Source organism: Cervus elaphus, chromosome 19 (assembly GCF_910594005.1).
Source record: "Cervus elaphus chromosome 19, mCerEla1.1, whole genome shotgun sequence".
Lineage (NCBI taxonomy): Eukaryota > Metazoa > Chordata > Mammalia > Artiodactyla > Cervidae > Cervus > Cervus elaphus.
Window position 1 is genome coordinate 51,683,601 of NC_057833.1, and position 17,887 is coordinate 51,701,487.

The following is a 17,887-nucleotide window of genomic DNA, read 5'->3' on the forward strand; positions in this document are numbered from 1 at the left end:
TGCACGATACTATTAAATTCACTCCATAGTAAATAATAAAGCTAAATATGATATAAAACTTTAAAAAATTAAGGCTTTTAAAAGAAGAGAAAAATTGAGATGATAATAAAAGTTCCTGTATACTTTGTAAATTTATTTCTTCTAGTAAAATCTTACTTTAGTATGGTTATATTTGTTACAGTAGAACCAGTATTGATACATTATTAGCTTAAATTCATATTTTATAGAGGATTATTATTTGTGTTGTACAGTTACAGATTTTGATGACTGTTTCCACCATTGTTGTATCATTCACTGCTCTAAAAGTCCCCTCTTCTTCACCTGTTCATCACTACACCCTTACCCCCTCCCTCAAATCCCTGGCAACCACTATTCTTTTCTGTTGCCTTTATAAAAGTTTTATACTTTCCAGAATGTTATGTATTTGGAATCATACAGTATGGAGTCTTTCCAGACTAGTTTCTTTCATTTAGCAATATGCATTTAAGGTCCCTTCACATCTTTTCATAGCTTGATAGCTCATTTTATTTTTATCACTGAATCCCTGGTGGCTCAGTGGTAAAGAATCCACCTGCCAATGCAGGAGACATGGGTTTGATCCCTAGGTGGGGAAGATCCCCTGGAGAAGGAAGTGGCAACCAACTCCAGTATTCTTGCCTGGGAAATCCCATGGACAGAGGAGCCTGGTGGGCTATAGTCCTTGGAGTTGCAAAAGAGTTGGACACAACTTTGTGATTATACAAGAACAGTATTCCATTGTCTGGATGCACTATAGTTTATTCATTCACCTGAGTTACGAATAAAACTCCTGTAGATATACTTGTACAGGTTTTTGTGTGGACATAAATTTTCATCATAATTGAGTAAATGTCTGGGGAGTGTGATTGCTGGGTCATATGAAAAGCTTTCTTTAAAAAAAAAAAAAACTGCCAAGGTGTTTTTCACTGTGGTTATCTTATTTTCTATTCCTACCAGCAAAAAATGAGATGTCGTCTCAAGCAAAATAAAAAGGATGTTGTTTCTCCACATCCTTGTCAGCATGTGGTGGTGTCAGTGTTTTAGATTTTATCCATTTTAACAGATGTGGGGTCATCGGTTTTGATTTATAGCCTCCCAGTGACACATGCTGGGTGTCTTTTCGTGTTTATTTGCTATCAGTGTCTCTTGGACTTTTTTGGACAAGGTGTAGGTTGTATGGTTGAACGAGTGCCTACTTTTATTTCTTCAATGAATTTGAGGATTTCCCTTCCACCAATTTCACTGAAGTTTTATGAAATTAAAAGCTTTGTGTGACTAAATTGTTCTATCAATTTAGGTACCTCGTAGAACTGGGCTGTATCAAGCCACTCTGTGATCTCCTCACAGTCATGGACTCTAAGATTGTACAGGTTGCCCTAAATGGCTTGGAAAATATCCTTAGGCTTGGAGAACAAGAAGCCAAAAGGAATGGCAGTGGCATTAATCCTTACTGTGCTTTGATTGAAGAAGCTTATGGTAAGCGAGATTAATTGATGTCCTGAAATTATTTTTTTCTTTTTTCTCCGTGCTTTTTGGCCTGTTCACACCTGTCATTAGCAAACTCATACAAAAAATTTCTCCTATAAATATTTGGCATGCAGGATTGGAAAACAGATGCATTGTAGATGTGAAGAGAAGCAAATATCCTAAGTTTAGCCCTTTTTACATTGGACTGTTAGGATCTTTTATTCCCTGATGCTGCCCACCATTATGATACTTCTGTATTCTTACTAGTACATCTGAACCTCAAGAGCACCCATATCTACTATAGACAACATCCCATTCCACTCCTTTTCTAAGATATTAGAGTTCTGATTTTGCATTGCATTTCCCAGTTCCTGTGCTCCTAACTGTAAAGATTTCTAGAGTTTCATTAGAAACAGTAGAGTCACTATCTGCCTTTTGGTTTCCTCATTCTTCCAATCTCAGTTCTAACTGTACTTTTAATCATTGGTTTACCATTGTACTTTATAACTTTTATGTTCCCTAAGTGATTTTCATGTATAGCCACTATTGAAAACCACTGCTCTAAGGTCTGTTTATTCCTGAGATTGGAATTAGGGGTCATAGGGCACAGTTATCTTCAGATTTATCAGATAATGCAGAATTGTTTTCCAAAATGACTTTAACAGTTTACCACTTTTTAAAAGGCTTGATTATAAAAACTATATTCTTGCTTAGTGTAAGAAATTTTGAAATGTATAAAAAGACAAATGTTCCTTTACCTAGATATTTTGCTATAGAAGATAAATCTTGTTAATTTTTGGATGTGTGTGTATATATATGTGGTTTTTAATATGTATATGTACTTTTTTTTTTCTGAGCACTGTTAATATTTATTTCCAGTATTGCTGTAGCCATTAGATTGCTTATAAGCTGTAGGTAAAAGAAAGCCTAGCTCAGATGTATTAAACTTAGTAAAGGGAGTATGTGTTGGCTAGTTTTTCTGGTTGGACTTCTTCCTTAAAGCAGTATAAATTGATTCTGGCTGATTGATTTATGGATGTTACACCTTTGTTGAAATAATATTGGTTAGCTCAGAGCCTGGGTAGATAGAACTAGAGCTCAGAGTAAACTTAGGCCACAGACACAGTCCAATAGGAAGACTTCTGCTACTGGCCTTAGGCATAGGATGATACGACTGTTACAGAAATTGCTGCTTCTGGGAACTCACTGTTGCTTGTACACATGTTTAAGATGTCAGTTTGCAATACTTCTATTCAGTTGTAACTGGAGGAATATTTTCTGTGTTGTTGCAAAATGCTTATGAGAAGTAAGTAAAGAATCTTCCTTTACATCAGAAAAACAAACATGGCAAAATACAGTTCTATTAAAATTTCTAACAGGTGTATAACAGATTTTTTAAAATTCTTCATTTTAGGCCTGGATAAAATTGAATTCTTACAGAGTCATGAAAACCAAGAGATCTACCAGAAGGCCTTTGATCTTATTGAGCATTACTTTGGGACCGAGGATGAGGACAGCAGCATCGCACCCCAGGTTGACCTCAGCCAGCAGCAGTACATCTTCCAGCAGTGTGAGGCACCTATGGAAGGTTTCCAGCTTTGAAGCAATCTCTGCTTTCATGTCCCTGTGTCAGACCAGGCTACCCAGTCAAGTCCTCTTGTGGAGCCCACAGTCCTCATGGAGCTAACTTCTCAAATGTTTTCCATAATACTGTTTGCGCTCATTTGCTTGCCTTGCGCACCTGCTCTCTTACACACATCTGGAAAACCTTTGGCTCTCTGTGGTGGAATACCCTTCTAATAAAAGGGTAATAACCAGAACGGCCCACTCTGTTATGGAAAACCCTAGGCTTTTGAGATCCGCACTTACATATTATAGAGTCATGGGAATATACACATGTTAATGTGGCTCCCTTTTTTTTTGTGGGGGAAAAAGAGGACTCCTCATTCCCTTTAATGTGGGAAAAAATACTGACATTAAAAGATGAGACTAAATCTTTACTTTGAATTTCACACAACTACTTGCAACAAGGGAGATGTTTAGACCTGTTGTGTACTTCAGAGTACTTTTCATGAGTTCTTCCACAGTGAACCCTTGGATTAACTGGTGGCTTTTTCTAGCCAAATTTGCATTAATCCTTACTGAGATTGGATGGTTTTCTTTCCTCTATTGACGCTATTCTTCACAGATAGTAAACCATCCGCTCCCTCACCTTCAGCCTTCAGTGAATGTGCTTCTAGTTGTCAGGAATGCTGAAGAATTAACACTTTGACTCTTAAATGTGATAACTGGTTTGAAGATTCCCTTAGAGCAGAAAGGAGAAGAGGGGCACATATTAATTTGTATGGCTATTGCTTCTCTTTGGTCTTAACGTGTCTTAGGATTTGGAAGTGATACAGTTCTAATACTGGTATGAAGATTTAGAATCCTTAGTGATCAAAACCGTATCCTGTAATTCAATAAAAAAGTTAAAAACAGAAAAGGAAAAAAAAAACCTCTGATTTTCCCAAACTTAACCAGTGTGACTAGGGCTGTTTCTGCATTAAAACAAATGTTTCAGGCTTTGTGGTCCTGATCAAGGTCCTCGTTAAATTGGAGTTCACCTTAGGTGCTGTTCCCTTCTGTGACTGGCAAATAATATATGCTTCTAAAGGTTACTTAGGGATTGTTTTTTTTCTTAGTTAGCTGCAGCTGGATTCTAGTGTATTCATGCTGCGCATAAGTAGCATCCTTATTTTCAGTGACCATCTTCTGGACAGACCTGTTTAACCCAAATAAGGGCAGTGATCTTTTTCTTATAACCTCATTGTTCCCTAATCATTTCATCTCCTACTAGTACTGCCCAGTCAAGTCCCTTCCATAAAATAAAAAGTTTCTACCTTCTGGCTCATTTAATGACTACAACCTCTACCTACAAATGGCGCTTCCAGTACTGTCTTCAGTGATCCACATTTGTGCTCGGACTGGAATGAGAAAAATAAGCTTAATTGCCAAGAGAACTGCAACTGAGTTCAATACGACTTCTTGGTGCTAGTTGGCCATCTTGACTCAATGTTGGGACACATTATCAGAGAAGATTTTTTGTTGATGTGCTGTTCAAAATGAATTCTGAAGGAAAAGTTGCTCACTTCTTTTTCAGAGAATATCCTTTCAAACCTCTTTAATCTTGTCCTCTTCTAGAATTCATTATAACCCCAAAAGTGTAACTATTTGAAAGTTCCCCTGACAAGCTGTTATATCTCTGGTAAATCCTGCTGAACATTAGGGATATTCAGAGCTTTCATACCTCATCATGTTGTTTAAACCGCCAACTGATGTGATCTGATTTAAACTTTAATAAGAAATCCACTTCATTCAAAATAGAAAGATACAAAGACAAAGAACATTTATCAGCCAAGTGTGTGACGCATTCTTCGCATCTAGTCTGTAGTTGTGTCTGTGCTCTGGAATGGATACCGTCTGCTGATGTCTGTTATTGATGGAGCAGCCACTGCAAAACTAGTCAACTCCGTCTATAACTGTTACTTTTTCTAGTGCTGCTTTGTGCTGAAAGAACATTTTAGTTTATTGCACTTGACCTGTAAAAGACTTTGATTCTTTGTAATTTTAGGGACAAATTAGGTGGTTAATTTAAAGAAAAACTTTCAATGTTGCCTTTACATCATATTAAAATATAACTTCTTTCAGAAGGGTATAAAGCACCGAGTCATAGTAAAACTCTTGTTTTTAGCTTTGACATTTTTTGTGGCTGAGTTTTTTTAAATTGTAAATTACTGATAACGTCATTTCTCTAGGATGTTTTAAATCATGTCCCTTCTATTGGATAATTTAAAAAATTTCAGCTTGTTTTGATAAATCAATTTGAATGGGGAAAATATAGAACGAAGTTTCCCCAAATTAGCGAGCAAAGCATACACTGGGAATTTTTGTTAGCAATTGCAGGTGTCTCAATGAATGAAGTAAAACAAAATCCATTTAACTAATGTGGTCTATTGTCTGTCTTAAACAAGAGGAATTTATCTTGCTCCTGTCCTAGAATTTCATGAGCCATGAGATAGCTAATTTTTTCTTGCAGTAAGTTTTTTAAATATAAAAGTTGGAATTGATTAAAAGTTAAATCCCATCATAACTGTTGGAACTGATAAAGCAGCCTTTTTAGTAACAGAAGGACATTTTAGAAGATAGCTGTTAAAAGTCCTATTTTTAGTTCTCTACCTGGCAGATTGTGTTAATTTACTTTCACTGAGATGTTATTCATTACAAAAGCATGCTAATTTCAACACAGGAAAACTCTTTTGCAGTTTTATATGCTGCTCTGGGGGAAAGTGGCTTGATTTTCCTTTCTCCTTTTTTATTTCCTCCTCTAAACTTTCAGTGTATTCTTTGAAATAAGAACTTCAGTTGGGGGGTGCGGGGGAAGCATTGATAACATTTGGGATGTAAAGACACTTTGTATCTGAAGGATCAGCAGGTAGATATGTGTTAGACTGAAAGACACCTAGAAAGGTAAAGATGATAGGTATGAAGAATGTGAGATTTAGGAGACACAGTTCTCCATGGAACACTTTATGTTGTCACTAAGTAATTAGAACCCTTTTACACTTCTTCAACTGTACTGTTTTTGAAAATTCTGTTGCCCTAGGATTGTACCTTCCGTCTGCCAGATAAAGCTGAACGGACTCTGGGTTGTTTTTCATCGTTATTGTCACAGATATAAACTTTTGACAGTTACCCCATAATAAATCTGAATTATCCCAGATTGTTGCTGATTTTGCATAAGAAAAAATATGTTGTATATTTTATTAAGCAGACTTTGTCAGCTGTCTGTTGTACATGGCCACCCACGGGCAACTAAGAATTTACTTCTCCAGTGCTAAATAAATATTTCAGTTATTTAACCCCCCCCCCCCCCAATTTGAGGTTGCATTATGAAAGTTTTCCTCAGCTTAAAGAATTTTTCATTTTGTGAACATTTTAATATCAAGAGGCAAGTCATTATAGCTGTTTAAGGGCTTGGGACTTTCTGCATATATTGGAAACTGTGATGTCTAAGGATGATTTTCAGTAAAGAGGGGATCCACTTTTAGGAAGAAGTATTATTTGCTTTTCATGTTTACTATGTTCTACCTCCTACATTCCAAAATTTGCTCAGACAGGTGTACCTATTGTGGAAGTCTCATCTGAGTTTTTTGCCATCTGAAGCTGTTAGCTTCTGTTAGAACCATTTTTTCCTTCTGTTATGAGGTAAGCAGAGTAAATATATATATCTACCCAGTTGAGAAATATTTGTGGCTACCTTTTTCTGTCATCAGAAGTTAAAGTTTGTGTGTGTGTGTGTGTGTGTATTTTCAAAGTAATTGAAGACTTGACTTTACACTTTGCAGATGTGGCACTACTAGTCCAGTAAGTCTGTTCTAATTTGGATAATATTCTGTAACGTGCTTTATTGTCAGGAAAAGGTAGTAACAGTGGGTACCAGAGCATCATAAAGAAGGTGTGATAAAACAAATACCACTATATGCTGATTTTTAAAATATCAGATTGCTACCGGACATAAAATTCATCTGGAAGTTTGGAGTAAGGAGAAAGGATTAAGGGTAGATGAAGTTCCATTCTGTTTTCAGCTAGGAGTAGACAAAGAAATCCTAGTCTGTTTTCTTACAGGTCAGATAAAGGGAACTAGTCTTTATTTGAACCACTTTTGTCTTACAGGTGCCTGGTTAAGGACTTGCACTTTTTCTCATTTAATCCTCTTAACTGCCTCTTTGAGGTGGATAATTTGTCATTATGGTGACAAAATCAAGACTTATGAGAATTTACTTTGCCTCAAGGTCACAACCCTTAGTCACTGCCAAAGGTGGGGGAAAGCCCTGCAGTTTGTTTCTTGAAGAAAGCAGCAGTCACAAGTATTCTGTGCTAAGAATTCCCAGAACAGGACATGGCAGCCACAGCTGGGCCAAGTTACTTGTTTTGTTGGACCATTCTTTCTTATTCTTATCAGCACCTTGAAATGACTAAATCAAGTATGAACTGCTTTTAGGCTACACAATCCGGAATGTAGAGACTCAATCCAAACATCTCTCCTCTTCGGTGGTGCTAAAATTCTCTATGACTTGACAAGTTAAAAATAACATGATTCATTGAGTTTAGTAGCATAATGGCTAAACTCAGAAACATGTTTCCAGTCAACAAATTCAAATGTAGAAAGTACTGACACAGAGGGAAAAGGCTTTGGAATGAAGAATGTTGCCATAGAAAGCAGTGCCACCCATGGATGTGAATTTAACACAGCTGACTTCCTAAAGGATTATCAACCCAAGGAGTGTCCAAAGTTTAAAAAATGACCTTTTAATGTATGTTATGTTCTGCTTACCTCGTCATTTTGACCACTCTATGTCCTTTTTCAAAGTGTTTTTACACTTTGATTTGGAATGGTTCTAATGATTCTTTGTACTTGAATGTGGTTGGTTAGGCCATGGATGAGTGCCTTGCACACAGTAGACATTCAATAAATGTTAAATGACTGAAGGAATGTGCATCTATGTGATATTAGTAAAGGGTACTGGGCTTCCCTGATAGCTCAGTTGGTAAAGAATCTGCCAGCAATGCAGGAGACCCTGGTTTGATCCCTGGGTTGGGAAGATCCCCTGGAGAAGGGATAGGCTACCCACTCCAGTATTCTTGGGCTTCCATTGTGGCTCAGCTGGTAAAAAAATCTGCCGGCAATGTGGGAGACCTGGGTTTGATCCCTGGGTTGGGAAGACCCCCTGGAGAAGGGAAAAGCTACCCACTCCAGTATTCTGGCATGGAGAGTTCCATGGACTGTATAGTCCATGGGGTCGCAAGGAGTCAGACAAGACTGAGTGACTTCCACTTGGTTACAAAAGAAAGCTCAAAGGAATTCCTTTATGCTGCTGTTTGACACCAGGATGAACAACTCTTAAAGCTAGCGTCTCAGCATGTGTTTTATATGTAGTTCCCTTTCTGGCGACATAATTTGACCTTAAGTTTACAAAACCAAACACTGCCCTAACACAAGTTTTGTTACATAAAGAAAAAAAACCAAAGCTCGAAAATGCCTTCTCAGAAAGTTAATGGGTATATTTTAAAGGGTAACTAATATTACCAACCCCATGTTTATATATACACCAGAAATAGCTCATCAGTCTCTTTTGGCATACTCTTAAGAAGAAAAAAATTTTTGGCCGATTATATCCAACGAATGTGGAAGCTCGTGGTTGCCTTAGACTACTAAATTTTTCATCTTTACACATTGCTTATATTGCTGCATGAGAATATTTTCTTTATGCATTCTTCCAATTTAAGTGGCCAATCAGTAGAAACAGAAAGATGTATTTATTCACTGTCATTGCTTCTCTACCATTTTTGAGAGATTTCACTGACCAGGTATTTTCTGAAAACAAAACAGTCTTAGTTCCTGCAGACTACATGATCATCCAGCTGGGTTTACAAATTTATTAAAGCTTGCTTAGATGACTGTTGCCCTATTTCATTCACCATTTTGGAAAAAATATTCTAATTTTAAAATCAGTATGTGGTCATTTCTGTGATTTTGAATCGTTTTCCAAAGAATAAAATTACTCTCTAAATTCCTTTATCTATACCCACTTAACTTGAGGAAGCCAAAGGAGCCCAGAGGGTGTCAGTATGGATCACTGCCTTATTTAACACACTTGGGCCCAGCATTATTTATGGGTAAATAGAAACCCAGAAGGCCACAATAATGGAGAGGGATCTAGACAGGTTGGATTGCAAATTAGCATACAGAGTGTAGAATCTTTCACGATTAACTTTTGATGATGAGAGCCCTCTTGGGAAGTCCACACTGAATGTTTTGGTTTGCTGAGGGCAGTCCTAGTTTTTAAATCAACACCTGTTAATTATTTTAGTGCCCTCTTTCACTTGTTTAGATAAGTTATATGGCCACCCCATATTTAGCCCCTCACTCCAGTACTCTTGCCTGGAAAATCCCATGGACGGAGGAGCCTGGTGGGCTACAGTCCACGGGGTTTCAAAGAGTTGGACATGACTGAGCAACTTCACTTTCACGCATTGGAGAAGGAAACGGCATCCCACTCCAGTGTTCTTGCCTGGGGAATCCCAGGGGCGGCGGAGCCTGGTGGGCTGCCATCTATGGGGTCGCACGGAATCGGACATGACTGAAGCGACTTAGCAGCAGCAGCAGCAGCAGCATGTTTAGCCCAAAGAGATTTTCATATATTTAAATTGTTGGTGGTCTTAAGCAACTGGGTATGTTCAGAGTTCAATTATGCTTGATTTCTGAGGTCTGGATTTGGCAATCAGACTTACTATGAAGGAAGTCGGTTAAGTCGTTCTGTAGTATAGAAATCACCCCCAGGCCATGTTAAGGTTTAGCACATATACCTACCCTCCCAATTTTTTTTAATATAAAAAAAATGACCCATTTGTGGCAGTATTTCTTTGTGTCTGTCTTTTTAATTTAAAAAAGTCCTACAATGTTGTGCTTGGTTTTGCCATACAACATTGTTTACAATAGGCAGGGCATGGCAACCTAGTTGTCCATCAACTGACGAATGGATAAAGAAGATGTGGTAAATATATACAATGGAATATTACTCAGTCATTAAAAAAGAACAGATGTAGGTCAGTTCTAGTGAGGGGGATGAACCTAGAGCCTACTATACGTAGTGAAGTAAGTCAAAAAGAGAAAAATACTGTATATTAACGAATATATGTGGCAATATTTCTACTTAGACTAGCTCCAACTTCACTGGATGGCAAGAAGCATAAACCTTTCAACCACAGATGAGACTTTCAGTTCTAAAACTTTTAGGGGAAATTTAAAGAAACTTTAATGGGAGAGAAACTTACAAAATCACTTTTATCTGGTGAAGACTAAACATAGTAAAAAGAGAAATTAAAAACAGGACCGAGTAAAGAACATTTCTTGTGTGTTAGTCGCTCAGTCATGTCTGACTCTGTGACCCTAATATGGACTGTAGCCCACCAGGCTACTCTGTTCATGGGATTCTCCAGGCAAGACACGAGTGGGTAGCCATTCCCTTCTCCAGGGATATCTTCCCAACCCAGGGATCGTACCCGAGTCTCCTGCATTGCAGGCTGATTTTTTGCTGTCTGAGCCACCAGGGAAGAACTTTGCTTGAAGAGTCCCAAATACAAATCTCCAGTTACGGTTTCAGTCATTTTGGATTTACTTATATTAGTATTCCCTGTTCCTACACACTCCACAGTTGCTGATGCTCACCTCTTCCCAAGGAAGTAAACTATTATACTCTTTGTTCTAATTTATAATGAGTACAATATCAGGACTATATGTGAGTGTTAGAACATGACTAATGAATAAAGATTTAACTAGTTATATTCATAGCTTTTTCTTTACATGAGTTCTGGATACTATTCATACAACATTCCAGATACTGAAAAATGAATAATGGAAATTTCGCCACTGAAATTTTAAGAAAATCTGATGAAAAATTATTTCTGGATATTCCTGTCAACACATTCTTAATTGTGTGCCCCCTTATACCTCATGCTTGTGACATTTCTAGTGGGCTAAATATACTCCAGTACCAACACCCATCCTAGCTCTCATACCATGTGTTCACCTTGTTTTAATTACTCAATGGACATGAATCTGAGCAAATTCCAGGAGATGGTGAAGGAAAGGGAAGCCTGGCATGCTGCAGTCCACGGAGCTGCAAAGACTCAGACATGACTTAGCAACTAAACAACAATTTCCTTTCTTTACTCTGTGTTGGAAAAATACAGATTTACTTATATTCTTTGAAACAAAGCCTATGCTTTATTCTGTGAAGCGCTTTTAAATTTTTAAATGAATTTAGTGTTTCTAAGCTTCCCAGTAAAAAAATCACACTAACCTTATCAAATAGGAGGAAAGAAGAGGCAGGAGGTGTTTAATCAGTTTAAAATAATTGTATAAAAACGGATGCTCCAAACCATTTTAAAGATGCTTTTCCTATTCTCAGCACCTCATTGTTTATACCATTAATTTGCACTAGGTAAGACAACTGTCTAAATTCCAAACTAGAGTAGTAGGGTGTTTAAGTAATGAGGTTTTTACTAGTTTATTATAAGTGTAATTATGCTGTTGTGCCTTATAAAAACGAGACTTTCAATTATCCCCAATAAGTACAGATAGGGGACGTTTTTGGTTCCAAATGTTTTAATTCTTGACTGACAGAAAACATCATGAGACATATTTGCCTCTTGACTTCAACCGGCTAGCAGGAAAACCTTTCAAACAGAACACAAACAGCCTCTCTCGGGCACTCTATTGAACAATTAGGATCGGCCCTCCCTTTGTGGGTTACACAGCCTGAGATTCAACCAACCACAGATGAAAAATCTTCCCCCCTAATATCCATAAAGTTCCAAAAGGCAAAACTTGCTTCATCTTGGCAACTGTTTACATAGCATTTATATTGTATTAGGTATTGTAAGTAATACAGAGATTACTTATAGGGAAGGATATAAGTAGGTTATATAAAAACATCACACCATTTTATAGAAAAGACGAGCATCCACTGGATTTTGCTATGATGTGTGGGGGGAGGGGAAGGGGGGCCCTTGAACCAATTAACCTGCAGATACCAAGGGATAGTTATAAAGGATTGGAGAAACTAGTCAGGCTTTCATTTTGGGTAAACCTATTCTTGAGTAAAGATTAATTTACACCTGGAAAGCGCTTCCCTGGTGGCTCAATGGTAAAGAATCCGCCTGCCAATGCAGGAGACACTGGTTTGATCCAACCCCAGTATTCTTGCCTAGAAAATCCCATGGACAGAAGAGCCTGAGGGCTACAGTCTACGGGGTCGCAAGAGTCAGACACGACTTAGCGACTAAACAACATCTGAAAAGCACGCACCCTTCACATATTTCACAGCCACTAATCACTTCTTAAAACTAGGGAGGGCTGGCTAAAGCCTAATTACGAGTAACACTACTTTTTTTTAATTTTCGGACTTCCCTGGTGGCTGAGATAGTAAAGCGTCTGCCCACAATGAGGGAGACCTGGGTTCAATCCCTGGGTCGGGAAAATCCTACGGAGAAGGAAATGGCAATCCACTCCAGTATTCTTGCCTGGAAAATCCCAAGGATGGAGGCCTGGTAGGCTACAGTCCACGGGGTCACAGAGTCGGACAGGACCGAGCGACTTCACTTTCACTTTACACATTTTTTACCCCATTCCGCCTTTTCTGTTCCAAGCACCTAGCAGATCTGAACTTTCCTTGTCTTTGGAAATTTAAACCATAAGGAAGGGCTAAAACGTTTGCTCATTTCCCCTGGCACTACCATGTTAGGCTACCTAGGCGCTGGCCTTGTGGTGTTGGAGAAGACTCTTGAGAGTCCCTTGGACTGCAAGGAGATCCAACCAGTCCATCCTAAAGATCAGTCCTGGGTGTTCATTGGAAGAACTGATGCTGAAGCTTAAACTCCAATACTTTGGCCACCTCATGCGGAATTGACTCATTGGAAAAAGACCCTGATGCTGGGAGGGGTTGAGGGCAGGAGGAGAAGGGGAAGACAGAGGATGAGATGGCTGGATGGTATCACCGACTCGATTGAGTACACTCCGGGAGATGGTGATGGACAGGGAGGCCTGGCATGCTGCGATTCATGGGGTCGCAAAGATTCGGACACGAATGAGCCACTTAACTGAACTGAAAACATCCCGAAACACTTAGGGGACACACTTAAATCTGGGCATAAACTTGGCTACGTTGCCCTCGCCTACTTGCAGGCCTTCGAACCCGCCACCAGGCTCTACATAACAGCTGGAGAGGAGAACGAAAGCCACCTGTGCAGCAGGAGCTTATACGGAGTCACCAGCGCTGAGAGGGCCCAGGAAGGCTAAGAAACGCGCAGTGTGAACGGCTTACATCCAAATCCATGCCTGCAGGCATCTCAAAATTCAGGTCTTCCTCGTCACACGGTTTCCAAAAAGTAATGAATGGTCTCTGAAATACAGCTTCTCACACTATCCAGCGAAGTCTAGAAGAAGCCTTTCCTGCAGAGGCCGGAAGGAAACCCCAGCGTCTGCTTTTGCGCAAGCGTAAACCGACTTCTCCCACAAGCCTCCTCGGCTCGGAAGCGGTGGGAGGGGCATCCTCTGCGCATGCGCCGGGCTCCCGGCTGTCATGCGCACGCGTTATTCCTTACGCAGCTGTTTGGAGCGTCGGCGGCAGGTGTGGGCGTTAAGAAATCGTGTGTATGCAGGTTTTTGCTTAGCTTCTGAAATCTTGTTTAAAGCGGCGATTATTCATGCTCAAAGTAGAGTGCCTAAAGTCAGGCAGGTAAGGGTACTCAGATATTTCGGAGCTGGGGGAGAAGCAGTGAAAAATATTTTCTGTAGATCCCCCCCCACCCCACCGCTTGCTGCTTTGAAGCGCGTTATATAGTCACAAAACACCCAGCATTAATACCTTACTTGCCGACAGCGCACGGAACTGTTTTAATAGTATTTTTAAAGTATTTGTTTACAGAAGAAGCAGCGAGGAAAAAGTGAAGTGGTCCAAGCTGTGCTGCTGAACCAGTCGATATCGTTGTTTAAAAACGATCCAGAAATTAGTCACTGAAAGGCCTTTTTTGTTTTTGAGTCCGATGTTTTTTATCTTCATTTTGCTGTATACAAAGCCAAAATACGGACTGCTTGGTTCAAGACCGGACATCTAGCCAACGTACCGACTTCGAGTTTCAGAGTCATGACTACAGAACAGTCAGGAAATGCGAAAGCAGAGCCGGCCCTTCCTTCGTCTGCCAATCAGAGCAAGCCAGTGTCTGAAAAACCAAACTACGCTCTGAAATTCACTCTGGAGGGACATACGGAAGCAGTATCATCAGTTAAGTTTAGTCCTAATGGAGAATGGCTAGCAAGTTCTTCTGCTGATAAAGTCATTATAATTTGGGGAGCCTATGATGGAAAATATGAGAAAACACTTAAAGGACACAGTCTTGAAATATCAGATGTTGCCTGGTCATCAGATTCTAGTCGTCTTGTTTCTGCCTCAGATGATAAAACTCTAAAAATTTGGGATGTGAGATCTGGAAAATGTTTGAAAACACTTAAGGGGCACAGTAATTACGTTTTTTGCTGTAATTTCAATCCACCGTCCAACCTCATCATTTCAGGATCTTTTGATGAAAGCGTGAAAATATGGGAGGTGAGAACAGGCAAGTGCCTTAAGACTTTGTCAGCTCATTCTGACCCAGTTTCTGCTGTCCATTTTAATTGTAGTGGGTCCTTGATAGTATCAGGTAGCTATGATGGTGTCTGTCGAATCTGGGATGCTGCATCAGGTCAGTGTTTAAAAGCACTTGTTGATGATGATAACCCTCCTGTCTCTTTTGTAAAATTTTCTCCAAATGGTAAATATATTCTCATTGCAACTTTGGACAATACTCTTAAACTATGGGATTACAGCAGAGGCAGATGCCTGAAGACATATACTGGTCACAAGAATGAGAAATACTGTGTATTTGCCAGTTTTTCAGTTACTGGTGGAAAATGGATTGTCTCTGGTTCAGAGGATAACCTGGTATACATTTGGAACCTTCAAACTAAGGAGATTGTACAGAAATTACAAGGTCATACAGATGTGGTAATCTCAGCAGCTTGTCATCCTACAGAAAACATCATTGCTTCAGCAGCATTAGGAAATGACAAAACAGTTAAATTGTGGACGAGTACTTACTAAACCCTTTAGAAATCAAGTGGTAGAGTCAAACTGGCCAAAAAAAGGTATTTTAAAAGATGGTGTTCTCTCAATTTTGGCATGTATTTTGGTTTTGTATTTTTTTTAACATTGTCTTGCATTATAAGAATTTGAGACCTGTAGCCTCTGTTTACAAAGTTAAGACAGTTGGAAATGCAAGTTTAGATTCCAGGGTTTCTGACTGTAATTTGATGTCTGTGATTAATCTCTTGTGTCTGTCCTTGAACAGATTCTCATTCTATTCCTTTCAATGACTATTCTAGAGGATCATTGTATTTGATAAAATTTAGAAGTAAAGCTCACAAAACAGGATGACTGATTAAATGAGGGGAGCAAGGGAGTTTGGAATAACTCCAAGGTATTTGGTTTGGGAGATCAGAAGAGAATAAGCCTGGGATGGTGGTGGACTGGAGATTTGTCAGATGCTACTCCCACAGTTTAAGTGACAGCCTACATGATGGGATGTGAAATGGTCTGTGGAATCAAGTTTGTAATTTGGGAAAAACAAGTAATGGTTGTGTTCTGAGTCTTTTTATCAGGATAAAAAATAAAACCAAAGCAAAATTAATAAAGGCATTTTACTGTGAGAGGCATTTACCTCTAACTGCCCTGTCAGACTGCCCTCTCCTGATTCTCAGGGCAAGCTCAATGTCTGAGTAGTAAAGCCTCTTTCTTATTACATCTGAACTACCCACTTCTGCCCGTGCTACGAACTCAGTTCAGAAATCACCACTTTGTGGAACCATCACTGCCTGCCTGTGCTGTAATGGTTTCACAGGCCATGTGTCCAGTAAATTATGAGCTCTGTAGACTCTGTGTTTTATTCATCTTTGTATTCTCAGTTTTTATATATAAAAGGGCCTCAAGTAATGTTTGATTAATGACAATGAATTACACCACCATCACAACCTTCACTTGTTGCCTGATTTCAATAAATTTTGGAGTTAATTCCCCATACTATTATTTTTATTAAAACCTAAAAGTACCTAGCCATAGCCTCACAGTAACTCATTCAAACAGGGTTTATAGGAAATATAAATTGGAAAACATTTTCTGCCCCCTTTACCTGTAGAGACATGATAAACATGAAAAAATAATTCAGAAATTAAGCAAAAATAGTACCGACAATCACTTAATTGAAAATGGGTACTATAGAATACAAAAGAAGACAGTTTTTCCCTTGTCGCTTATAATAGTGCTCATGAAATCTGATTTGCTTGAGAAGCTGTAAGCAATATAAGATACTAGAATTACTAGTAGGGTGTGTGACAGCTCAGAAGTTAATATGTGAGGCTATTGGGAGAAGTGCGATTAGATAGGGGAAGGTCTTAAATTCTGGTCATAAAATTTCTATTCAACTCCAAAAGAGGCAGTCATTATTATAAGTTACTAAATAGGATAGCTGACACAAAATGATGATATAAATTCTTGCTGCATGGTAGGATTTTTGAGCTTTGACTTAAACATTTTACAACAATAAATTTTCAAGAACACAACACTTAATAAATTAGATTTACCCATATTTAAAAGCTACATTTAGATAATATGCAAGTATTCCAAAATATTAATCAAGGAAGACTAATCTGCTAAAATGTATATAAAGGAATGCTTTTTGATGATAAATTTGCAAGTGATAAAAATCACAGAGCTTGGTATCTAAAAGCTAAGGTCAAAGTACCTATGCAGACAGATATAGTTATCAGATAGATTATGAAGCTGTAGAGAAGTACATTAGATTTTACTGATTATTTTATTAAACTAAGTTCCCAAACAGCTGCATATATTAATCTGATATAACCCTCTGAATGTTTATAAGGACTTGCCATCCCTTAAAACTCATGAAGCATATGAGAATAAATGAAATACTTAAATAGAAACCAGCATCCATACCTAAATATGAGACAACTTGGCATCCCCGTCAAACTAAACAAGATATATATGAGGTACAGATGCTTATTTTTCAACACTAATAAAATGTATTTGATAGCTTTTCATAATTGAGAAATTCAGTGTAAAAGCAGAAGGAAAGGACCAGTTAGGAATTCTAAGCCACAGAGCAGAAGAGGCATCTGTGCTGGTCTCAACTACCTCTATGGTGTTGGGATTTCAAAATCCTCAGAAACTTGTGGCCATCATCACCTTGCCAGGACTTTTTCAAAGACTGCTCTCCTAAAAGCCTCTGTTTACCAGCATACCTGACAAAGGCAGAGTGTGATCTGGTTGCTTCCCAGAGCTCTTGAGAAGCACCAGAGCATTCGGGAAGGTTAGCTCTTCGACATGCACTCGGGCAGTGTACTCAGCTGTCTCTCCTTACCTCTCCAGAAATGAGGACACACAAGCCATTTGGCTTCTGGGGAGATGTCACCTTGGTAATGGGAATTAAAGTAGGATATGGGACTTGGCTATAAAGAAGAGTTAATAATAAAGTTCAAATAAGTCCTCTCATTTTTCATTCTTTCATTTTCTTGAAAAAACAGGCTTCATTTAACCTAGATCAAACTGTGGTGTTGGAGAAGACTCTTGAGGGTCCCTTGGACTGCAAGGAGATCCAACCAGTCCATCCTAAAGGAGATCAGTCCTGGGTGTTCACTGGAAGGACTGATGTTGAAGCTGAAACTCCAGTATTTTGGCCACCTGATGTGAAG

General features: G+C 38.8%; 2 protein-coding genes across 2 annotated transcripts in view; both read left to right on the forward strand.

Annotated features, from left to right (window-relative positions):
• KPNA1 (karyopherin subunit alpha 1) overlaps positions 1–6,390 on the forward strand; it is a 68,101-nt gene extending 61,711 nt beyond the window's left edge. Inside the window, exons 13-14 of the mRNA XM_043873792.1 lie at positions 1,316–1,494; positions 2,900–6,390. Of these exons, the coding sequence (XP_043729727.1) occupies positions 1,316–1,494; positions 2,900–3,087 (367 nt within the window). The 3' untranslated portion in view covers positions 3,088–6,390. The remainder of the gene's footprint in view (positions 1–1,315; positions 1,495–2,899) is intronic.
• A 6,685-nt stretch (positions 6,391–13,075) lies between these two features.
• WDR5B (WD repeat domain 5B) lies at positions 13,076–17,859 on the forward strand. The gene is made up of 2 exons (XM_043873793.1): positions 13,076–15,268; positions 17,720–17,859. The coding sequence occupies exon 1, from the start codon at positions 14,232–14,234 to the stop codon at positions 15,222–15,224; it is 993 nt and encodes a 330-aa protein (XP_043729728.1). The 5' UTR covers positions 13,076–14,231; the 3' UTR covers positions 15,225–15,268; positions 17,720–17,859.
• Positions 17,860–17,887: the final 28 nt, after the last annotated feature.